The 26,336-nt window shown below is 41.8% G+C and overlaps 1 protein-coding gene across 2 annotated transcripts in view; it reads right to left on the bottom strand.

Annotated features, from left to right (window-relative positions):
* adarb2 (adenosine deaminase RNA specific B2 (inactive)) overlaps positions 1–26,336 on the bottom strand; it is a 214,361-nt gene that overhangs the window by 25,895 nt on the left and 162,130 nt on the right. For both annotated transcript variants that reach the window (XM_084938858.1, XM_084938859.1), the window contains 2 exons: positions 20,918–21,032; positions 6,063–6,231 (listed from right to left, as the gene is read on the bottom strand). In XM_084938858.1, the coding sequence (XP_084794984.1) occupies positions 6,063–6,231; positions 20,918–21,032 (284 nt within the window). The remainder of the gene's footprint in view (positions 1–6,062; positions 6,232–20,917; positions 21,033–26,336) is intronic.

Here is a 26,336-nt window from a genome sequence, read left to right as displayed (position 1 = left end):
TACTGTTCTGGTGCCCAAATAATTCAGTTTTAGATTCATCCGTCCAAAGAACATTATTCCAGAAGTCGTGGTCTTGCCTTAATGTTTCTCTTAGAGAGCAAAGGTTTCCTCCTTGCACACCTCCCATGAAAGTCAAACTTGTGTAGTCTCTTTCTGATAGTAGAGTCATGCACTTTCACATCGACAGTAGCCAGAGCCTGCTGTAGTTCCTGTGATGACATTTTAGGATTTTTGATGGCTTCTTTGAGCATCTTGCGGTCTGCTCTGGGGGTGAATATGCTTGGACGGCCAGACCTGGGCATGGTGGCAGTTGTTTTGAATGTCCTCCACTTGTAAACAATTTTCCGGATGGTGGAATGGTTGATGTCAAATTCTTTTGAGATGTTTTTGAATCCCTTACCAGACTCATAAGCTGCCACAATCTTCTTTCTGAGGGCATCACACAGCTCTTTAGATTTCACCATGGCGCTCAATTCAACACGTCAACAGTCAGGAGCACCACTATCACCCACACATGCAGGGCCTTGGGGTAAAGGTGTGTCACCAGGGTGCAGGGGAGGCATCCCCCCCTCTGTCCCCTTCTGGCTGCCTGTGCCTCAATTTTATCTCACAACTTAGACATTCACATTACTCACACTCTCATAACACATACATATAGGATCTTGGGGGTGGGCACGCTACACGGACTCCAAATTACCATCAGGGTGTACACCTCACCCCTGGCATTGTTGCCCACCTCTCAATTTTAAATACATGTAGACATTGAGGGCTATCAGGGGGGGCTATGCGCTTACCTGCTGCTCTCTGGCAGGTAGCTCCCTGCCCTCCTGGGTTTTAAATGCACCTTAGAACACACATGCATCAACACTACATATGAGTGGGGCCTCCCTGCTGCTGCGGAGTCGGGGCAGTCTGCATCTCCCCACCGCAGGGAAAAGGGTAACACTACCTGGGTCTGGGTGCAGTTTCCCCCTCCAGGGGCAAGGGTACCTAGACCCGGTTCTTAGAGTACGCTTGGGGAGTGTGATTGTGTGTACAGTGTCTATTTATGTCTGTCTCCACGTTGGGTGAGTGTTGAGTAATTGCATATGAGAGCATGAGGGTGGGAATGGATGTTTGTATCTGTGTGTGCCTGTATGTCTGTGTCTATATGTCAGGTTGGGTATCAGACGCCACCTCTCTGGGGACATCTCAGGCCCTCCAAGGTATGGAGGCCTATCTCCCCCCACCACTTCCCCTGCCAGTAGCAGACGCCCTCAGACTTCGGTGCGTTGGTGGTTCTTGGTGTCCGGGGGTGGGCGCCCAGGTACACACCTGCTCACTCCTTGGTGGCTGCTTATCGGGGCCTGGAGCCTGGGGCTCGCTCGGGCCACTTCGGGGGTGGGGTGCCCTCTGCCTCTCGGCCTGTGGATCGGTCACTCTGGCACAGCTGGCTGCCAGCGGAGCTCACGGGCACGTCACTGCAAACCCCCCCTGGCTTCTGCTCCGCGGCTGCTGAGTGACCCCTCATCTGGGGCTCTCCTCAGCTCTTTCTGGGATAGTGGCGCGGCTGCCCCTCTGTTGGTCTTCCTTGGTCTCTTGTGCTCTGAGGGCCTCTGGATGTCTGGAGTTTTGATCTCCTCCATACCTGCTTCATGCCCTGGAGGATGGGGCTGTGGCTCCCCACACCCTCTAGCAGATCATTACATGAAGGAACCTTTTAAAAACAAGCGCGTCCATGCTCACAGGTGTACACACGGGGACTCACACACACAAACTACACCCTTTTTGGCTCCTACCTCAAAGCACACTGTGAGCTGTCGATCTTACGTGCTGCACAATAATGTTTAACACTTAGTATTTACTGTTATATTCCCATAGATCATCATGATGTTGTCTATCCCTTGTTAAATGCTTGTTTTCTTTTTTCTTTCTCAACAGGTGATCCAGGTGATTGATATATGTATTTTTGTCTGCTTATTTTGTTGGTTTTTGTTTTTTGCCCATTATCCCCGTCCCTCTTCTCCACTGTTTTTTTTCTTTTTTTCTTTTTATTCCCTCTTTCTTTCTCCCTTTTCTTTTCCTCATTCAAGTCTGTCCCGTATCTAGCAAGTGAAAATAAAAATATAAAATAAACAATAGAAGGTGAATCAAATAGACAAATACGGCAAGGCTGGGATGGTCCATTTGGTAAAGTAAATCCGTTGGGCATCTTTCCTCGCCTTTAGACAATAATTCTGATGGCAAAAGAACCAAACGGGACAGGCAAAAAAAACCAAAACAGTCAGGAGCACACTAAACTAAATCTGAGGTTTAAATAGGGCAAGGTTCCCTTAAAATGCTGGGTAACAATGTACTGATCATGTGCACCTGACGTGATACACCTGTGTGTGATTTTAACCATTTTAAGTGCGATAACATGTGGGGGTTTCCTAATTTATTCCTCACCAGAAATCGCATTCTTTTTAAATTACATTTCACATAAAGTTTTAAAAAGGCTTTTCTTATTTTTTAATTGTTTAGTTATATTATTTTGATGCCTCAGTATCATTAAAATGTATATTAAATATCTATATGTCCAAATGCATTTTAAAATTTACAGGCTTCCATAGGGTGTCCTAATTTTCTCACATGACTGTATTTCCAAAGAAATATTTACAAGTTACCATAGCGACCAGAGAGCATTAAGGGGCAGAGAAGAGGATGTTCCTCTCAATGTTTTTGGCGCATTTCAGGAGGACGCTGCTAATAAAGTTACACAATTACACACTGAATTCACCTTTATTATTATATTTGCAAAATACCACATTTTCGTCTTGGTGGTATCATTTTATTTTGTTGTATTTATCTGTGACACCTTAAAGGCCGTTCTGTGAAAATATTGTCCGAAACTGGTTGGGGACCGCTGATCTTAATGACTGCAAGGTGCCCAAGTCCCATTGCTAAAATAAACACAAATCATTACCCCTCCACCGCCGTGCTTGACAGTTGCTGATGATGAACTAATTGAGTAGATTTGATTATCAGCATCTGGCTAGCAAGTATGAAGTAGCATCAAATAGAAATAATCTAGTATTTCTAATTTATATTAAACGTCAATACTTGATCCATAAGAAAAGATGGCAGCATTTTCTAAATGAAAACAGATTAGTGATAAAACAGCAGGTTCCAATATTGTTTTAGGACAGTTTATGTTTATAAAACACCTTCTGTTAGTCAGGTAAATGCTTATAAACAGGAAATAATCATCTATTTTTTTCTTGTGTGTAGGAATAAAGCTGTCATCACTCACATTCACATACAGTACTATATAAAAACTATGCCTCATAATGCAAAGCACGACCGCACTCTTTATATAACCTCTCCTCTGTTTCTGATGTCCTTTCACTGAGTGTAAATATGGCAGTTCTGGCATTTTGTTTGGTCGTTTCATTATGAGTTATCTTCCCCATTAGCCATTTTGCTCAGCTGCAAAGTCTCCCTACCTGCCATCCAGCATTGTGCTAAGACAAAAAGTCAGTGCTGTGTATGCAAATATGACATTCAGCCATCTAGACTTCTATCCACTAATCTGATACATCAGCCTTGCAATCGAGCTCCTGGGGGAGCACAAAAACATAATATATGCTCATGCACTGGAGGCAGTTAGGAGTCAAAACTCGTCAGGGCTGTCTCGTGATACTCGTGAAAAGCTTGGTGAGTTTGTGTGCACCAGCGCGCTGTACAGGTAGCAAATGCCCACAAAGTAGATAAAACAGCACTAAAAACAAACAGGCCACTGAGACACGGAGCTGAACCGGTTGAGTGTGTGATAGTATGCTTAGTTAGCTGAAGAGAACAGCGCACATATGGCTCGTTGATTATTGAAAAGTCTCTTGCGAACAAAGCGGTGCTGTTTCCATGGAGCTTATTGTAGAGGAGAGAGTATGCTTTGGCACTGCAGGAGGAGTAACAAAAACATGTAATGCTGTTAAGCATACTGTAATGAGTAATGCAATGTAATGCATGTTATAGCTGTTAGAGGAGCCTTGGAAACTCAAGTTTGTGAAGCCTACGTAGCATGCTGGCAAGAGTTTAAATTAGCAATTAAAGTGAAGTCACTGCGAGAATGTAAGATATTTCCTCGTGCATTTTGCAGAGACGTTGCTACTACTTTATACTCGATGAAGCATATAAATTCTTCATAAAGAATTCAGGCTTTGCTTTATTTTGGTTTGTTGTAGATGCAGTTTTAAATGGATAAAACCTGTAAATCAGTCTTTGTCTAAAATCCCACAATTACAAAGTGATTTTAGACATTCAGACCCTTTGTTGTGCCACTCAATATTATCCTCTAGATGAGTCTTGAAAGGCTTGGATACATTTTAGAAACCCTTATATATGCTGTTCCTGCATTCAGACTGCATGGCAGGAAAAATAAAAAGTCCTGAAACTTAAAAAAACCCCTCTGTAAATGCCCACTATAAAGTTATCAAGGCATAAACTGGGGCAAAGATGTAAAAACACTTGTAAAGCTCTGGGTGTTGAGTTCCAAGGAGGTTTCAATAACTGTGAAACTAGGTGTGGATAAGAAGTTGTGAAATAGTTACTGTGGTTCTTGACTCAAAGTTTCCCATTCGGTGAAATTGTGTAACCAGGAGTCTCAGAAGAAGGAATTTTTAACACTTGTTTGTCTTTTTTGCATTTCTACTTTTCACTCGAGTACACTCAAGAAAGTGAAATTGGACAGTTGCTACATTTACATTTATTCTGCTTTCAAAATAATTGTATGTTTCTATGGTGAATGTAATTAAATTATGTACACTCTGCATGACATTTAACACTAGTTAAATTTATTCTAGTGAGATCATGTGATGCAATCTAGTAGGAGTTGTTAGGTGCCTGGATTCGTGAGATCATGTGACATTTCAAACCACAGGAGAATCAAACATACACACACCAGGTGTATGCTATTGCTCGTTATTGTGGCCTAACCTGTCAAGGACAAAAACATGAAGAAAATTCTGTATAAAACCCTGTAATCAATCATAGATTTCCTACTGTTTTTTACATATGGAGTGACAGCTTGGTGGTGTGGTGGTTAGCACCACCTAGTCCTGAGTTCAAATCCACAAACTGGCCACGGCCTTCTGGGTGGAGTTTGCATGTTATCCCTGTATTCGTGTCTCTCTGGGTACATGCAGTTAGTGAGGTTAGGTTAATGATTCTAAATTGCCCATAGATGTGAGTGTTAATAGTTGTACTATATACTTTCTCCCTGCAATAGACTGGTAACCAGTCCAGGTTGTGCCCCACCTCCTGCACCCCGCGACCCTGATAAGGACAAGTGGAAAAGGGTGGATGGAGTGAGAGCTGTGTCCCAAATCCATTAAATTGGATTTATTGCATCAAATATCTTTGTTGGACTAATGTATTTTGCATGGGTTGAATCAATTAAATTAAATTAAGTTGGACTCCACTGCATTAAATACGTTTATTCATCATTAATTAATTTAGCTGATCCAACTCAATTAAGTTGGAATATCGGAATTACATAATGCTAAAATAAAGCAATTTAATCGCGTGGAAATTCTTTCCATGATTTTTTTATGTTCATCCAAATAGTTAAAGTGTACTTATTGCACCACTGTTTTAAATGCGCTGCAGCCTCCATGAACTCAGCTCTGCAGCTGCATTTAAAAGCAAACTAACATCGACTTTGATTTATGATGAAACTTTGAATAATTCAAGTCTCGCTCGAACCGTTCGGTTTAATCACCTGGATTTAGAGAGATGATTTCACAGGCTGATTGTCATTTTACATTCAGCAATCAGTGGGTCAAACTCCTACAAAGGTAAAAATTCAACTTTCAAGATGAAACAGCAGTTTTCTCTAAGTCGGTGTAATGATCAGCACATATGCTAAAGTTGAAGGCAAGTGACTGGTCAAAAACAGGCCTCGCAGATAACCAACTAACTAGTGACAGCAAGTGTTATCTGGCCGTGTCAGGTGCTGAAAGATTTCAAAGCTGTAGCATGTGCACATGCGGTGCTCAGGAAATGTCTGTGTGCTTTAAAGATACAGCAGAAGATAAAGCTTTTACCTCACGAAGAGTTCAAGTTGGGAGTAGAGGAAGCGTAGCAAGGCTCGTCGGGCTGTGACTTCAGCGTGACAGTCATTGACTACTTGTCCCTGATCACTCAGATACTCTCCGTTGATGCACTTGGTGCCAGTAGATAACGCCACCACCTGGGCGTGTCTCAGGTCCAGACCTGTTGAACAAATACAGACAAATGCTCACATTATTGCGGTTGTCATACGTTCCATTGACTACATTGATTCCTCAATCAATAAGCTTAATAGTAACCCTTAATATCAACAGCATGTCCTTTCTCACCTTTCGATCCGTAGGAGGCATTTTATCATTATTAAGAAAAAATGGTCGAACATGCACATCTCTGCTGTGATCTGACAAAGCAAAAGAGTGCCCTGCATGGTTTCCTTTAATCGCCCAATGATTATCAATTAAAAAAACAAAAAAAGAATAGAAAAATAAATCCTATTTGCCCTAAAAGATGACAAATGACGAGACTAAATAATAGAGTTCCTCTGTGGCAATTTACCAGTAAAGAAAACCAATCACAAAGGACACATCCACATCCACAGAGCCTACAAGGCTTACTACCGCTCCTACAGACGAAATCAAGGAAGACTAGTCACTACAGAAACTATTTTACAACAAAGTTTTAATCTTTACATACCCACCCTTTAGAAATCTGCACTGTAAAAAGGGCATAAAGCACGGCATCTTCCCTGGTTTGCAAGCTGCAAACTGAAAAAGACGTTTCAGTCTTATCATTCCTGTTTCCTACTCATTTGCATTGATGTCAAGCTATCATTGGGTCACTGCAACAACATTAGCTTGTTGTGCAAGTCATCATGTTGACAGAGAACAAAACAGAGTAGGTGTGCTTCCCGTACATGCCATCTTATTTACTGATAAACCAGTAACAGCAATGATATGGCCAATTCAGATGTTTCACCCTATGCTGTCTAGCATGATGATACTACTTGTAAATATGTAGCGGCTAAAAACTTTAAAATCTACCTAGCTAGCAAGTACATTTAAATACAGTATACTGCTACTCATTTTGGCTAACTCTAGGAGTTATCTCTATTTTCAGCTACATCTGTCAGTGTTTTTATAGAAATGGAGTTTGCAGGTTAGCAGTCCAGACAGCAAGGAAGAAATCTGCTGTATCCAGAATCTGGTTTTAAAAGTGCTAAAAAGCGACTGCATGGTCTTATCTAAAATTAACAGTATGGTGGAAGATCCATATTCTAACTCACTCTGTTTGGGATAATATGGCACAAAAGAGAGGTCACCCAAACAGAATTCCCAATAGCCACAAGAGAGATCAAAAAGCCATCCTGTCTCATGTTGGTTTTCCTTGAACAAAAAAGGAGCCTTTTCCTAAGTAAGGATTCAGGCCAGTGCAGGGCCATGTGACTGACTGACAGATAGACAGAGGTGGTGCAGAGGAATGGGGGAGGAGGGCAAGTGGGGGTGGGGGGCGCTGGATCAGCACGTTCACGGCTTGCCATTCCTTCCTTTCTGCCACAAATCTCTCCCATCGCCTCTGAAAGTCAGGCTTCGCTGGCTTCTGGCAGACCTGCAGGCATCGCCGGACCGGCACATGAGCTTTTATCAGCCTCGGCCCAGATGGCACTGCAGCGTTAGAGTCCTGACACCTTCAGTGATGAGGAGAAGGAAGGAGGGCAGGGGAGGAAAAAAGAAAGGCTGAACGGGAGAGGAGGGTGCATGACTGTGTGTGTGTGTGTGTGTGGGGGGGGGGGGGGGGGGCAGTTATAGAAAAAAATAGACCAGTAAAGAAGAAAGGAAAAGTCTAGGTAAGGTAAATTAAACTTTTACTCTTGAAAGTAGACCTGAAAATAAGTATTTCGCTTAAAAACTGAATGCATTAAAAAAATGTATTTAAATATCGTTAAACTCAATGTGCTTTTTTTTATTAGTATCTACTATCTGTGGCAGTAGCCACAGTTTTCAATATATTTATAACATTTTCTTGGAAGAAAAACAAGTTCTAAAGTCATTGTTGACATATTATCATATTTTAGGTTAGCACATTTGAGGTCTTAGGTAAACAGCTGTTTATGTATGCAACTAACAGATACTTAGCAGCATTATTCACTGGGCCATGTGAATAAGTCCAATATTTACTCTGTTTATTGGTCATTTTTTGGTCTCCACCAGCTTCTACAGAATATATGGCTCTTTGGGAGCTAAATATTTCACTAGGCTTAACACACTGGTGAGTTTAAGTAAGGACCTGTTCAACATCACAAAGAACTCTTTAAACTGAGTTCGTTATGGGAGCTTCTGTTTCCTCGACTCTTATGGTGAGTCAACATTTGTTGCCATTCAAAATACAGCAGTAGAATTTTTTATTAGGATTGCATTTGGGCCAGTGATGGTCAATATATACACTGATAAGGCATAACATTACGATCACTGACAGGTGAAGTGGATAACACTGATTATCTCTTCATGATGCCACCTGTTAGTGGGTGGGATATCGGGTTGCTGACCTCGTCCCCTGCGGAGAAATGCCAAGAATGGACATGTGAGAACTGGACATGAGCAACAGAGGAAGTTTTCCTGGCCTGACAAATTACCTGGGGAACACTTGGCACCAAGATGCCAGACTATGGGAAGATGGCAACTCAGCAGAGGTGTGATGCTTTGGGCAATGTTCTGCTGGAAAACCTTGGGTCCTGCCAACCATGTTGATGTTACTTTGACACGCACCACCTACCTAAGTATTGCTGCAAACCGTGCAAATACTTTCATGGAAACGGTATTCTCTGATGGCTGTGGCGTCTTTCAGCAGGATAATGCACCCTGCCTCAAAGCAAAAATGGTTCAGGAATGGTTTGAGGAGCACAACGAGTCTGAGGTGTTGGCTTAGCCTACAAATTCCCCAGATCTCAAACCAGTCAAGAATCTGTGGGATGATACTTTAAGTCCACTTCCATAACTTAAAAATTAGATTCCCCAATACACTTTTAGGGTTGCATTGGAGTCCATGCCTCGATGGATCAGGGCTGTTTTGGTGATAAAAGGGGGACCAGCACAAAAAGTTATGCCTGATCAGTGTATATTTCAGCTGCTCAGAGATAAAAAGACAATGACGCCTGTTCAGTTTACTACTCACAAAAAACAAGCTCTTTTGTGTAAACTGGTCATTAACATAATTTGGCGTGTGTAGTTTCAGAAACACATAATCCTGTGCAATTTGATGTAATCATATCTCGGTTTTCCTTGAAAAAAGTAGGTTTAAAATTCTGCACTATTACAGTACAGTATGAAGACTGTACAATCCTAAGAAAAACAGTATTGTGAGTTCAGCCATTGACATTCCCTGTAAGCAATGCAGTCCAACCCTTTCTCAGTGATAAAGCAAGTTCAAAAAGGTAACAGACTCTCCCAATTTCATTCTCCTGCTTTTCCTTGCCGTTCCACTTTGCGATTGTTTAGATCAATTTTGCAGTGGATAATTTCTGCAGCGCTGCTTGCTACCCTCCCATGAAATTGGCACTGAGGTTGCCTTCAGTTTGCAGGAGAAAGAAGAGGAGGGGGAGGACGAGAAATGAATGAAAGAGAGGGAGAGAGAAAGTGGGAGAGGCAGTCAGAGAGCCCACAGGCAGTATGCTGTTTTTAAACCAGGAATAATCAGCTGCATCTCACAAGTACAAAAAGAGATGGTCGAAAGGATCGAGGTAGAGTAGAGTCAAAGGCCTGAGGCTTCACACAAATGCATCTGTTGATTACTGGTGATTCAAAGATGTCACACCTCGGGATAACAGCACTTTCAAAAAGCATGTACATCAGAGCGAGACCTGGAACTGCTCATTATAGCAGCTGCACTACACTAGTCAGTGCCTGTCAGAGCCCTTTAACTGGAAAACAAAGCTCACACCGCCTCACTATAGCAACCCAGAAGATAAACACACTTTTTGACGCCACATAGAGCTAAGACACCCCCCCCCCCTTCTGCAAAGCCCTCGGTACATACAGGTATGTTTTTTTAATGGTATTTTGATTACTGCTCCTGAACTTGACTTAGCCTACATGGAGGAAAAAGTGAGGTAGGAGGAGTGGTAATAATCAAGCAAAGCAGTGCAATTTCCCTGTCAAGAATTAAAGGGAATGTGCGCAGGCCTGCCAGGTCAAAGTGTGGGAAAATTGCACTCATATTCAAGTGATTGGCACCCAGACAAATCATATTCACGATTATTACTGGCGTCATTTGAGGTCAAGTTGGGCAGTTTAACTTATTTGACTGAACACTGTGGTCAGCTGTGTGGCATATCACTGCTTCGTGTGTCACAAAATGGCTCGAGTGCTGTTAAAGTGAGTTAATTTCATTGGTCTTGATTGGTGTCAGTACCCATGACTAAAATGTTCCTTTTCCTAATGACCTCGTGACTTCGAGTGTGCCACAAAACTGTCCTGCACATGCAAATTGTGCACCATTAACTGCTTGTTTGGGCCACTTTGGCCGGTGCCTCCTTCAACAAAGCAGAACATTATGTTCTTCTACTGTATCTGAAGTAAAGACTAAAGAGACAGAGCTAACAGTCTCCAATGAGCAGGAGCTCTTTCGCCACAAAAGGAAATCAAAAGTGAGGTACTTTTTTATGCTGAACCAGGTTGTTTTATTCTTACATCCTAAAGTAAGTCAACACTGTATGACAATGATGCACTTCCTGAGTGTTTATGCTTAATGCTGCATTACTTTCACCCCACAATATGGTCCATTCCACTTGGGTCTGTCTCCATGTTGGCAAAATGGCCCCTCACCACCAGGCTGCATCACACTACATTACACAGCACTGCGGCAGACTGCGGGGCAGTTGTTTAGGCTCTTAGATGGCACATCTTCACTAAATTCACATTTTGCTTTACGAGGGCAGGACTGTGTTTAAAAGAGACTGGAAAACAGCGTGGTTCAGTCAGGTCATCGGCGCCAACAGTGACACACACGGGGAAAAAAACAAGCTTGCAGTTTCACTCAGTGTATAGGTGCAGAGCTGCGATATAGACTTTTCCGTACACCAAAGTGTTTTCTGTCAGCTGAAAATCCAGAGTGTGTTGGAGGCAAAGCGTTTTTGTTTTTTTAGCTTTGGCACTTTTGTTGCTATGAGGCGGAATAAGTAGCATGTGCCTGACTCCAGTTGAGTCCAGCTTGATTGGCAGACCAACAATGAAGAAAATATTCCTTTAAGCATCATTTTTTTTCCATCAACATTGTGATTTCGGAGATTTCATTTGGTATGGGCTCGAATACTCAGGGAGCTGCTGTACTGTAGCTAATAACACCAGGAGAAGTAAGATGTGACAGGTGGTTAGCGTAATGTTTGTTCATTGTTTTAGAGGAGTTTAAAAGTACACAACTCTGATGGTATGATTACCCCCTGCAGTATTCTCCTAAACGATACAGACAAACGCCCACATCAGCGCTGGTTCAGGAGTAGAAGCCGTTGAAATTGGGTCAACGAAAAGTTCTTCTACCAAAGAAAATTATTAAAGATAAACAAATACAAAAACAAAGACAAAAACTAAAAATTCAACCACACTCCACTTTTAAATGTGTTAACCACCTGATTTGAAAACTTTTATTTTAAAAGTACATTGAATGAGTTAAATGTTCTGACTTCCTCCTCACATCTATTACACTAGTTCTGTCATGGGCTGTTTCTTTTCTTCCAGCATTTTGAGTTTCATGCCTTTTTGTATTATGACGTTCTTGTTTGTATACTTTAGGCTTCAGTCAGTTCTGTTGATATTGAGTTCTGTTTCCCTATTTAGTTCTTGTCTGTCTAGGTTCCTCCCATGTCTGTCTTCCCCACTATGTTAGTTATAGTGTCGTGTCTTCAGTGTGCAAGTGTGTCATGTCCCCCTCGCCCCCTTGTGTGTTTCAGTGTGTCTTTGTCCTCTTTGTGTCTGTGTTTCTGTGCATGTGTCTCTTCCCAGTTTATGTCTCGATGTTTTCTGTTTTATTTTGAAAGTCTTGTGTTCCATGTTCAGTGTGTTTAGTTTTGCTTCCGATGTGGCGTCATGTTAATTTGCATCAGCTGTGTTCCCCGTGTGTTTCCACTTCCTAATCACTCTTGTGTGTATTTATGTGGTCTGCTGTCATTTATTCTTTGTCAGGTTGTCTTTTATGCATCCAGTTTAAACATTTTTAGGCACTTAGTTTAATAAGTAGTCCTTCTTTCAGTTCACAATATTCAGATCATTTTAAATTCCCTTTAAGCATTCTTTTAAACTGGGCAAGTGTAGCAAAAACAATGTCCAATGTGCAAAACGTCAATAGGAAAATGACCCTACTTCCTGTTTCATCTTTGACCTCAATAATACTTTTAAAACTAATAATTAAGACCATTCAATCTCATTTAAAGTAGTATGATGTTAACTTTGTAAGTTAGCTTGAAACAGGTGTTAAAGCAGGACATGATTTATTGTAGCCATTCCCAGAATTAAAATGCTATCATCTAATTTGAAATCTAAAAATCTTTTGCATTGCATCAACACCTCTAATTGCAATATAAGACAATGCAACGCTCCAAAAGTAGAACAGAGAGTTTTAAAGTTTGTGCTTTCACTCTAACCGATGAACCATCGAGGCCAGATTAACCCTTCTTTAAACTTTAATATGATAGTTTAATGAATTAAGAAGCTAATTTTCTGATATCATGCAGCTAAAATAAATGGCTCTTCCAAACTGACTAATTCATTTGTAAAATAAATATTCTTAATACACCTTGTCCCAATCCTAATGCAAGTTCTGGTCTGAGGCCAGTGCTTTTTGATAAACCAGTAATCAGGAGTGTTTATTGCACACTTAACAGGTAGTTTAAGGAAGGGTGTACAGAAATGTGGTGATTTAAATACTGGTTTATTCTCCCCTACAATGACTGAGCAGATTTCTTGTTGGATGAATGGATTAAAGTAAAGCCAAGTTGATTTCAGTGGAAAAATGTTCTTATCCTAGAGAGTCGACTAATCAATAATCGCTTTGTAAGAAATGCAAGTAAGCAAAAGTGACACTGAAATATAATGAAAACTTTGTCATCACCAGAAAGTATCAACAATCAATCTGTACTTTTAGTTCAATTAAAACATTTAAAGGAAAAACTTCACTTGCTCTGTAACAGAGGGTTTGTAAAGTGCTGTAGTGTTATTTTTGGAGTACAGGATCTGAATACTCGTCTGCTGGAGTTCCTAAATAAACCTGCTGAAACCTAAACCGACTGTCAGCGAGCTGCTGTGAATTATTCCCGAAAATATAAGACTTCAACAAAGAAAGCTAGTACATGTTTGAAGTGAAAAGTGAGCCCAAATTGCTGAGGATACTTTACAGGCAATAACTATAAGAAACCACAGGGAGTGACATGACCGTGAACTTTGCAATGATCCATTATTATACATGCCAGCTGCAACTCAAAGACACTGGAAAACGATTATCAGAATCCCTTTATTCTCTTTGGTTATAAAACCGAGAAAATGTTTCTCAATATGCCACCCATTATCTCTGAACACCATAACGCAGACGTTAAAACATTTTTTTCTGAAGCAGACTAAGCTCTCAAGGTCAACTTTTAGTCAACTCATTTATATGCCATTTAGGTTGTGCTTCATGAATCCTATCTTTCATGTGTTCTTTCATCACAAGATGTTGGGTGATTACGCTGAATGTCATCCAAACCGTGTCGTCTGAATCGCAGCAAATCTCTGAAAATGCTCAGCAGCAGGGGAGAGGAAAAGGAAAAAACATGCACACACACAACTTGGCAAGAGTAGAGAACGCACCCTGTTGAATCTTTATTAGCTTTAACAGGAAATCGCTCTCAACATATAAGGCTGTCTTTGTGGAATGCTGCTGGAGCTCTCAAATTCTCGCTGCCGCAACAAATCCCGCGTGCATCTCTGCTCTGTTGTCGGACGTGATTGTTAAATGTTAAAATTTGCAACATCCATAAAACCAGATTAGGAGTAGAGAAATCCTTATTTGAAAATGGATACGGAGACTTCGAACCATAGCTTAACTTACACTTGTAATCAACTTGCTTGAAACCCTTTGTTATCGTCTCTTCTCTCGGTCCCTGGGGTAAGCCTCGGAGGACTGCTTTCTCACTCCATCCCAACAAACAAATTTGAAGAAAGAAGAAAGGAGGAAAAGGGTGTGCTTCTTTTTTAGCATCTTTCTATGAGCACTGTTTACCATCACCAGACAGCTGAAGCGATTCAGATTGATTCAAATGAGATTTTCCACACTTTCTGACGATGCGTTCTGGCACTTTACTTTGGTAGTCGTCTCACAACTCTCAGCCTGGTGGTGAGGCTAATCTCACTCAGGTTGAAGCTCAAATGTCTCGGTGGGACTCCTGCAAGGGCGGGGGAGGAGGGTTCGCTCCCTGTCTACGGTTAAAAGACGGACCCTGATTAATATTCTCGAGGCAAAAGCCACGGAGACATGGAGAGAGGCAGAAAAGGAGGGCGGGGTGCAGAACAGGACTCCCCAGTGTTCCTGTCAAGTTTGGTGTCTGACTGCACGGATTCTGGCCACCACACTGCTGCCGCCGCCGCCTTACTGCGAATACTCGGCAGCCCTATGTCTGGATCTTTGAAGATAATGTGTGCTATTAATAAACAAACAGAAGCAATTACTGGGAGGGAGAGGAGAGGGTTTGGATTAGGTCAGGACGAGCGCCGGCCTCACTTTAGTCTAAACTGATGAGCTGCTGCACTCCAAAGACAGTTGAGATACCAATCCCTTCTCGCTGACCCCTGCACCCCCACAGCCTGCAGCCACAGAGCCAGATAAGACACCTGTGTGTGTCTGTGTGTGTGTGTGTGGTCATTTTTTATATTACAGTAGATCCCAGAGAGAGCGAAGGCCCTGTGTTTCGTACCATGACTTTTACTATATATCTTCTCATATAGCATTGCTGCATCTCAATTTACGTGTGCCTTTCATTTCTTGGGGTGGAGGTTATTGTTTTATTTACTGACATGTGAAGAAAATATGTCAAAATTTGGCTCATTCTTCTTTTCTTTTTTTTTTAGTTAATAATTGATCCATTACTTTTTTTTATGATTTTTTATCTTTAAATGATAAAAAAAAACACCCCAAAACAAAACAGAAAACAGAGTCTGTTACAGGTTAGGTTAGGTCAGGGGTCGGCAACCCTAGGCACGTGTGCCACAGTTGGCACGCGAAGGGTTAACTGATGGCATGACCATAGCTGGACTGGCCATCGGGCATACCGGGCATTTGCTTGATGGGCCGATGATTTTTTTTTTTTGTAACGGTATAAACAATGAGATGTGGTGGATTGGCCAGATGCTGGCTGATGTGTAAAAATAACTCAGTTGTTTGGTGGTGGCTATGGCGGAGCTTCCACAGATTCAGTAAAATTAACAAGTGGTGGAGGCCAGCAGGTGAATGAGGGAGAGGGGAGGCAGGACGAGGAGAGACCCGAGGTGGCTGCCGGTCCGAGTGTCAGGTGAACTGAACTTCAGGTAAGAAATTATGACCTGCAGTCTATCTGGGTCAGATATAAACCAAGTTTAGGTGGAGTTTATTTTCGTTGTGCTGACTTTTTACAATCAGTTACAATAACTCGTACTGCATACTAGCTAGCATGACAGAGTTTCTATACAGCTGGGTGGGTGCTTTGATGTTACTGATAGTGAACTTTATTTAATTCATAAGATTAGTTAGTAGAGTTGCCAACCGTCCTGTAAAAAGACGGAATCGTCCCGTATTGAGAGAAAATATTGCGCGTTTCGTGTTGAGCTGAGAGGGGACGCAGTTTGTCTAGGATGGAAAAAGAAACAAAGGTGGATTTATTCTGTCGTTACGCTGCACAGCTGCCTCTTCTTCTCTCATCCTCTCCCCTCCCTCTCCTGTTGCTACTTTAATCATGAAACTGATCAATGATGAATTTCCCGGAGGAACCCACCCGAGGGATTAATAAAGTTTCATCTAATCTAATCTAATCTAATCTGATGAATTGCGCCAGAAAGAGGAAACCGGCGGATGTTGCACTAAACAACAGGGGCACATTTAAGCTTGATCAGCTGTTGTTAGAATTTATTTAATATTAATTTCTAGTATCAGCTGAGGTTTGCTGGAGCCACAGCTGTAAAAGCTGCTGGTCATGATATCAGTTTGTATACCTGGTGAGAGGGAAACATGAAGATGAAACCAGGAGATGTCCTTACTGAATCATCAGAGCTGAACAGGTGATGGAGAAACAGGTTTACCTTTTAGGTGACATGAATGAGTTGAAGGGAAGTTATGAACTGTTTCTGAGAGACAAATAACACCAGGATCCTTTTCTAAGTAGCTGACAGCTGGTAACTGTGTAGGGGTGGATCTAGCAAAGTTTTGCCAGGGGGCCAGGTAGAGCATTAACAGGGAAAGGGGGGCACAAAGAAATACTATCTTATTCTCATTTAAAATGTCTCGCTTTTATTAAATAATTTTCTGAAGCTTACAACCAAATTTTTTATCTGACATAAAATGTATAGAAATCATACATATACCAACAAGATTGTACATCACTGTCACAACAGCATTTGGCTAAAAATAACTTAGCCTACTGTAAGAGGGACGTTGTTAGCTTTCCACATTCCGACACTTCAAAAGCTTCAGGAGCTTTCCGCTCAGCACAGCATCAGCACCACGGAGATACACGGATACATCCGTAGACTCGAGACACAATGCATTTTTGGGACTTTCAGGAGTATGGACCAATGTTTTACTTTCTGAACAAACCAGAAATCTTTAATGAGCAGCTAGATTTGTCTCGCATTAACTGGCTGAGTTAATGCCAGTTAATGCGACATCGAAGCAGCTGGAATCTATAGATGTGCGTGTTCATGGAGCTGCATTTTCACCTGCTGGACATCACTACCTGACAAGTTTAACTGTCTTCAGAACATTGCAGAGGCCTTATTGACAGTATTTGGCTCTACGTATCTGTGTGAGCAGATTTTCTCTCACATGAGTCCTCAGGTAGCCGTCTGAATGCTGGACACTCGGAGACCTGTGTCTCTGAGTGGGAGACCAGAGATCCCATTAACATGTGTGTCTCTGTATTAACAGACATGCAATATTGGCCCAGTTTATTTTTCTTATCATTGTTGTGAGGAGACCATAAATAGCATTTGTATTTTCTGTTGTACAGTTCATTTGCTGTTCTTGTTATGGGTAAAAGGTGTCTTTTTTTGTTTCAAAATAGCTGATAACTATTCACTGATAGCTGCCTACATCTGAAAACAAATATAATTCTATAAAGTGGTTCTATATATTGTGTAACTGTTCATATAGAGCATTATTAAATTTATTGCTAATGCAATCATATGGCACACTGACTTCTGAGGAAATTTTAAATGGCACTCGCCAGCAGAAAGGTTGCCTACCCCTGGGTTAGGTTGTCTTACCCTGCTCTCAGACTGTATAATGGAAATTAAGAATTTCCCACCTATAAATAAAAAAGGTTAACAAAGTTTAAAGTGAATTGTTACACAAAGATTGTTTAACGATCTTGTGTGTGTGTTTGGAATGATAACGGATGAAAAGGTTAGCTGTACAGACACTGTCCTGTGTGCAGAAAAAAGCTAACCAAAAGCCTTTCAGCCTTCATCTTATCTATTGTGAGGTCTTTCTAGGGTACCAATGAACAAAAGGTCTCAGTGATAAACTGGTCAGCTTCCCTGGTGTTTCAAACTCTCCCGTCTGACTGAAAAAACACCAGCTAGCTACCCAGCTAGCTAGCCAGCTAGCTACTGACATTAAATTTACATCACATCTGTGGTCAAAAGCAATGTTCCCTCTAATTTTTCATGTGTCTGAGCGAACGCACAAACTCCCTGAGCGGTCCCTTGGACCACTGTGAGCAACAGCAGACGTGTGCACGTGTGCATCGAATCCATCCAAGTTACATGGTTTATTAAAATAATCAAATTACAGCATTTACATTTATGTTAGACTACTTTTAATTAACTGCTTTAGCCCACTTACAATGAAAATTTAAAAAAAATCTTGTTCATGACCTGTGTAGTATGTCAACACTATTGGAAGTAAAAATAACTTGAACTCAAATTTTGAAAACACAACTTTCTTTCTTTTCTTTTTTTTTCTTTTATAAAGCTCTGACTTGTATTATGAGTATGAGTCTGTGGTCTGGGTGAGAGTCCTGTAACTCTCTGTCTGCAAAATACAGTATGTAATGACCAAGGTTGGGCAATTAATTATATAGTTACTTCTTCAAAAAAGTTACTGAGTTTTGCAAACAACAAACAGTTTTTTGCAGCTGTTTATCTAAAAATGCAGCCAAGGCGTTTTTTTTAAATAAACATTTCAAACTATTTACAGAACAATCAGCTGTTCTGCATCAAATTTGATGCCACACAAATTATTTGTGCCACTCCAAAAATAATTTCTGTGCACTATGAGATAAAGGAGAACAACAGCCTGATACCTGCAGGCCTGACAACAGGAGATGTATCACTCCTGTAACACCTGTAACATTCAGTAGTCGCCTCATTGTTCTGACACATGCAACAAAACTATTGACTACACTACACACTAACTACACAAGATTTGCGCTAAATGTCGCAAATCTCTCACATCTCAAAACCGCTGTCACTCCTAAAACTTCCTCCCATTTCTTAACAACTAAATGCCATGTTTTGATTGGTCGACATGGTACATTTTTCGACCAATGGGAAAGGGTGGGGGGTGTTTTGTTTTCATCTTTGCTCACAGGCGGAGAGTGCTTTCAAGCGTTTTCCTTATAAAACGCCGTTTTTACCGTTTCTTCCCGCAGTAAATATAAACAACGGTAGTATTGAGGAAGAAAAACAAACACTGCATATATTTTTTATCATAACTCTGGTTTTACGTGGCCTATCAACACAATTTAAAAACTGGTATAAAGTCCACACTTTTTCCGTCAATTGTTCCGTCTGTCCTGCTCACATCTCCAATGGTTGTACACGTTGTCATTAACATGGCTTCACTCCACATCAGCCACGCCACTTTGCTAGCTAAAACACCGGTGTCGGCACATAAGGACGCTGTCATAGCCTGTCAACGACGTTGATTAGCTGCGCATATACGTGAATGTGAATCGCGTGATTGGCTAGACTATGGGATAAGGTGGCATCGTTCTAATCCCACACTGGAGCAGCCAGTCACTTACTGACTAACACTGCAAAACAGAATTGTTAACGTATTTACTTTAATTTCAATTCAGGTTAGAACGCAGATTTTTTTCTGCGCAGAGACCGTGCCAGCAGTGCGCACGCGCGCAGCTTAGAGGGAACATTGGTCACAAGCCACAGGTGGTAGTTGTTGTGCTGCTGCTGAGTTTTGACGGGTTTTAACGACTTCTCCTCCTGTGTGGAGGATGTGGAGGTTTAGTCTGAGTGGAGACACCAACTGTTCAGGAGAATACTAACCTTGTAAGAATAATGCTAACAAGGTTAGCATAAATGAAATGGGGCCTTAACAGCAACAGCTAACAGCTAAAGCTAGCATATCCCAACAACAATTTTCAGTAACAGACAATGACAAACAAGCTAACAGCAGAAATGCACACCATCAGATAACAGCTAGGAACGTTCAAGACAAAGTTCTTTGGTGCGATTAACCTTACATTTATGTAACGCAGTTACAGTTTCTCTTAGGGGTGCACATAAGTGGTCCGCAGGTGCGCATTTGCTGTTAAAATAAAAGACATGCACCAGATATGAAGTTGCAACGTGCGTTTGCGCACATATAAAAGGCAGTGTTTTTGTCCGCTAGAGTGGGATTTTCACGGCATATTCTGCACCACATCTCTGTGCGTTCATCATTTGTTTGAAGCCAGCTCATTTCCTGCAACCACTTTTCCGAGAATACGCGCTTCTTTTGCGGTTCGGACTTCTTCTGACATTTCTTTGGAGGTGGAGGAACACCAAAGTAATTGCTTAAAGTAGCTTGCTTCTTCAACATCTTTAAGTTCTAATCAAATGTCTGTCCTCCTCCAGAAAATCTTATGTACGCAAACGCGCATTGCAACTTCTTATGTGGTGAGCATCTTTTATTTTGACAGTGAATGCGCACCTGCAGACCACTTTTGTGCACCCCTGCTTATAAAAAACAGATTTAGAAACCTGACAGCTTACTTTGTATAAACTTAATGCGAGATCATCCTGGCGTGGATGTGTGCCATGCAACTCTATAGAATTATTATAAGTGATGTGGAGTGCGTGTGGAATATGCTGAAGCAGAAATAACACACGTCTGTGTGTGGGAGGCCCCGATCGACTACAACAAACAGCACTCCTGTAAGACAAAGATGTAGTCATGTAAATGTCTAGTAATGGAACTCATTGTTTCACACTTTAGGAGAAAAGCAGATTGAAGCCTCCTCCTACTTACTGTTCCTTCACTGAGTCACTCGGTCAGGTTTCAGATTAAGGTGATCTAGTTAAGATTCCCACTGTGACATCTGGAACTCCTGTCAAAGCTCCTTGAGCACTGAAAGTCCAGTATGCAGTGAGGATGACTGACACTCACTACCATGTCTCATTCTCCTCACAGACTCTAAGCAGTCAATAATTCATCAGGAAGGTATACTCTCATGCATGGGTGCAAGGTACAGCATGGAGTGGAAACTTTCTCCCTCTTCCCACCCTCAGTGTGTCATTTCTTTCTCAACCTACAGTCCCTTCCCCATCACTTCCTTGTTCTCCCTCCTTCACTCACTCACTCTTTTTTCCTTCCCCCCCCCCCCCACCTTACTGTCTCAATTTATATTGCACCACTTCAATAATTCAAAGTGATATATAAAAGTCAATGAAATTTGCCATACCTCGGGTCATTACGATGCCTGCCAGGGATTTGTGCCGAGCGTGCACAGGACTGCAGCCGCCCACCAGCGACCGGTACTTCTCCCTCACCAAGTGGAATATTGAATCAGCAAAGTCCTGAAAAACACAATCGCTCCCTTAATTTCTACTGGACACAATCTGTGGAGACCGACTACCCGGGTTTAAATTTGCTGCACTTGGTTAACCTGTTCAGGTAAACAGAGTGAGGTTTAGGGAGATTATCCTAAAAGCCAACTTACCTGTTTAGCTATGAGTGCATAAAGATCATCGAAATGCTCGAGGCATCGGTATAAAAAAAGATTTCCAACAGTAGCACACAGCAACTTGATTATTATTGAAAGGTTTCAGCTGGAAAGCTCATCACACAGTATTATTAAATCAATGATACCTGATAGCCATGCGTGTTTTAGATCTTAGATGATGCATTTAATCTGTATATCTTTATCTGGTTGTTAAAGAGACACAACATGCACATTTTGTTAAGCTCTTCCCTACTTAACCTTCCCGCTTACATGATCTGACCAAGCTGTGTTGCAATTGTGATGCAAATGTAAAGTTTTCTTTGAGTAGCCGTTAACTTTAACAGCAGAATGAGTCATGTACTCATTATCGTTTCTGCCAGCATATCCCAAAATAAAAGCCACTTGTCCCAGACCCCATTGTTTCCTGTCTGACTTCACTTGAGTGCACGATTGTGCTGGACACCATTTTTCAGTTCTCATTTCCTCCACCATCTGCCATTTGGAGCGCCTCTAAAAACTTGCTGTTTTTGCTTCTCGGTCTGACCCACATTACACATGCTGATTTACTGGAGATAAAATGCAAAGTATGAAATAAAACTGTGCTCTATATGTACATTTACCCCTCCACCTCCGACTCAACACTTCTCACCAGACATCCACTAAATCCACGCTGTTCACCAGATGTTTGCCGAGACATGGGCACGGTTTTCGCACCCTTTGGAATTTTTAATGCTCTTTACTCGAGTAGTAATTAAGGGCTTAGTCTCCAAGCAGTCTCCACGCCAACTGTAGAGCGCAAACGGATCACTGGGAGATGGCAACAGAGTGGCAGTGGAGTGGGCCTTTTGGATAGATTGAAGCCCGCAGTGGCTAAAAGGACATCAACAGATGCCACAGTAACAGACGTACAGAGTGAGAGAGGAGCAGAGAGATTAAGGGCAAACAGAAAAAAAGGCGAGGAGAGCAAATGAATGAGCATATTGCACATTATAGCCCTAGTCAAGGCTGTGAAATACTCTTACAGTAGGAACAGTAGGAACAGTAGGCGGTGGAGGTGCTCACAGCTTGTGTTGCGGTGGGTGGCGTGTGGGTGTGTATGTATGGACACGGGCATATTGGTGCTTTGACACCGGTGTCAGCCCGAAGCTTTTTCGGCGAGTAGAGCAGGAAGGAGCAGTGAAAAGTCATCACGGTCAATAACTTAGCACAGAGGTTCTCAGCTAACGGTTGGGTGACAGGTCAAAACTGAGGCGAGTCTCCATATTTTTAACAACAGGCAACAAAGACAAGACGAAAAGACACATTTCCTCTACCGCTATTTACTTGATGCTTGGCTAACACTTCACTGTTACTCTGCATTGCTGCCAGTTTTCGGTTTTACGGTCAGCGGCAATGATCAGTAAACATCCTCATTCCAGATTCACCTCTGAAATATAGTTATCAGGCATATTTTGCTTTGTCATACCAAAAGACATTTTAAAGCCAAGAAACTCTTCACGAGACAGCCCAAAGCCAAATAAACAGTTTGGGACATGGACTATGACGATAATGTTTTACATGTGTCAGAAGTGAATAAACAGGTATACAAAAATGCCTCTTTTTTCAATTCAAGACAGTTTTAAAGGTGCAGTAAGTAGAATATGTGGGGTGGCTGTAGGTAAGGAGGTACAGCCAGTCATCTACCTATCCAAAGGTTGGTGCTTGGATCCCTGGCTGCTCCTGCATGTATCCTAAGTATCCTTAGGCAAGATACTAACCCCAAATTGGTCTCTGATGCATTCATTGGAGTATGAACACATGTGTATGTTAGATAGAAGACACTTGAATAAGACATGCTGTATAAAGAGCTTTGAGTGCTCAAGTAGAGTAGAAAAGTGCCAGTGCATTTACAATTCATCTTATATTACTCTAGACAGTCTGCACTGCCAAATATTGCACACAGTCAACCCACATGATGATCTACTGGAACAACTGCACAACATTTTGGACTGTGCCTCCAGTCCAAAAGAAAACTGGCATCTTCTGGACTCCATCAAGAGTTGCCAAGAGTTTCAGCCAACACAACTACTTGGTTTACAACACGAGCAGCAGAAGGTCAGAATTATAGAGTCATTAAAAAAGAAGAATAACATCTCTGGCCTTTCTTTCATGTTGGACAAACACATAGCAAGGGTAGCATCCACATTCTGATAGATATCCAACCATTTTCTGTTGCTTATCCGGGTCTGATCTACAGGGCAGCCCTTCTTCTCCCCAGCCACCCACCCCAGCTGATGAGGGGACACCAAGCCATTCCCAAGTCAGCTAAGAGATGACTTGGGAATGGCTTGGCTCCAGTGTGTCCTGGGTTTGCATGTCCTCCTCCCATTAGGACATGCTGGAAACACCTCACCTAGGAGGCATCCTACCCAGATACTTGAACCACCTCAGCTGGCTCCTGATGTGGAGGAGTAGTGGCTCTAAGGCTGCAATTCCGATTTTTTGATCAAATCCGATTTTGTTTTTCTGCTTGTTCACACTACAAATAAAATGTGACCGCAAACGCGCTCTAGTGTGAACCCGCATGCACAAAAGAAGATGTCACACACAACGAGCTCTGTTTAGACCCAGACCAAACAGTATTGTTTGACTGATGGCCGTTAATATAAAGACTTGTTTCGGACTTTACGTTTCCCAATTTTGCTTTAAGTTATAAAGTCACTTTGTTATTTACATATGGCCTAATAATGAACCTTATTGCTGTTTTAGAGGAGCGGTGCTTCAAAGGATAGTTGCAGATTTCTGTCAGAATCTGCAGATTATACAGTACAAATAAAATGTTCACGTTTCTCCAACTTCGTTCACGATGTCTTCTCCGGTGCTGATAATTGGCATCGGTCTTGTGTCAGTGACGTAAAAGACGGATTTAATGCAACATGACCGTTCAAACAGCAGTCGCTTTCTAAAACATCAGATATGTATCGGATTCAATACCACATACGAAAGTGACTCAGATCAGATTTGAAAATATCGGATTTGTGCTGTTCACACTGTCATACCATGATCGGATATGGGTCGCATAGGGTCAAAAAAGTTGGATTTGATGCGCTTTCGCCTGCAGTGTGAACGTAGCCTTATTCTTGAGGTCACTATCCAGAGCCTGAAATTCTGTTTTTAGTTTGCTCTTCCACCACTTTTGCAAAAGACATAATAATGTGTAACAACTAACAAACACATAATTTGTGTAAATTTATTAATCGCCCGTAAAGATAATCGCACCTACGAGCGTTATTTGGGAGTGCTGCTAACAAGCTATTTTGTCCTGTTTAGTAAATCTGACACTGACAGTCTAAATTTGTTACCTGTAACGGGTTTTTGTTACCCAGTCATTTGCTTTGCTTTGTATAAAATGTCCAGTAAGACTTTGTGGATGTTGTCCTTTAAAAAACACAAAGTTAGAGCAAAGTGTGGATAGTTGTTATTCATTAAATGTCGAGTAAAACCAGCAAAAATATAAATCACATAGATTTTTGCCAAAAGACAAGGAAATTTAATGATAATTTTGTAATATTTGGCAACATTTCTGTCAATTTATTCTGAGTTTATAATTAAAATTCCACAGTTAAAATAATCCCTAGTATGTAGAAGATTACCAAGAGAAAACCGGCCTCGCTCTGCCACGAGTCCTGCAAAATGTTGATTCTACACGCAGTAACAAAACCTGTGGGGAAAAAAACCCTGCCTTGTTTCTTGCTCCTGAAAGTGACATCCAATTAATTTGAACAGAATCCTGCTTGGCTTGGCAGCGTCAGCTGGTGTCGGGCACATTCTGAACCCAGAGTCAAGTCCTCCATCCCTCCTAAAGGCCTTTTCATTGATGACATTACAGAGGTGAGAGAACGTGGCAGCTCGGAAAGGCCCGGAGAGCAAAGGTGGAATAGACCCTGGCAAACAGCCCAGCTTTTTGTCCCTCCCTCCTGCTTCTTCCTCCTCCTCCAACTCTCCTTTAACTCTCTCTCCTCTCATCTCTGTCACTCTCTCTCTCTGTCGAGTCGTCTTTCCTCATTCTCGTCTCATCTTTTTACCTCCTTGCCTTTTCATTCCTTTCCTCTCTTCCTTTTTCCTCCTCCTGCTAACTCTGTCTCTCAGGTTGGTTTGTGATAGAGGGCAGTGATGTGCTGACTGTGATTCAGAACCTATAATTTCCACATGGAAACAGCATAATCATGAACCTAATCTGCATCACCCGACTGAAAAGAAAAAAAGGCCTCAGCTCCCTTCCTGCATTCTCTTTTCTCTGTTTATATTATCAAATATCTAAATACATACCTCTGTCTGTACGGTGTCCCCCTATCATTTTCCTCACATTGACACACACTCATATACACACACTCATTCCTCAGTGGGGTTGTTGAGTGCCACCTTTAGTGTGGGCCTAATGTGGCAGAAAAATGGGGCCAAGGATCTCACTCCTCGGTCAGGGAGAACATCAGTTCGGCCTGCCGCACAGCGAGAAGGAGGACCGGCTGGCTTGCTTTCGGATCAACATCAAGGTTAGCGCCGCTCCTCTACAGCTACGTTTGGGAATTTGGTATTCAAACTCTGTCTCAGGTAACTGATATAAACTGCACTCTGAATGCACCTCAGGAAACTGCTGTAGTGGCTGTTGTGTTGCTCAGCCCACCTGGTGTCTTTGCCGCATTAGTTCTGACCAATTTACTTGGCAATTCCTCCGGGCATCCCGAGGGTGGAGAAAACAAGCAACGGCGGTTATTTAGTAACATCTGCAGCTGCGCACGATGAAATTTACTGCCGTAATATCACAATCAGCTCGAATCAGGGGGAGCTGAAATTAGCAAAATTAAAGCAAAATTAGAAAGAAACAGTGACCTCTGACTCCGTCTGGTCTGACTGAAATCCAAGTCGCACTCAAGCCTGTTTGTAACTACATCAGTTAGCAACATTTGGCAACCCTCTAGCAACCAGTCGAGCACTGACATGCTTAAATACATGTGATTCTACATATTTGTAGGTGGTTATATACAAAAATGTAGTTCTGCCTGTTTAAAGCAATTATTCTGGTCAGAACTGAGAACGCGATTATTTAACATATTATTCATCAAACTTGAAACTCATCAAAAAGGGCCACGGACAGTGCAAAAGATGGACGTGGTCTGAA

Source organism: Perissodus microlepis, chromosome 9 (assembly GCF_051167445.1).
Source record: "Perissodus microlepis isolate ML-2025 ecotype Zambia chromosome 9, ASM5116744v1, whole genome shotgun sequence".
NCBI classification, from domain to species: Eukaryota; Metazoa; Chordata; class Actinopteri; order Cichliformes; family Cichlidae; genus Perissodus; species Perissodus microlepis.
This window is presented reverse-complemented; position numbering and strand designations above follow the sequence as displayed.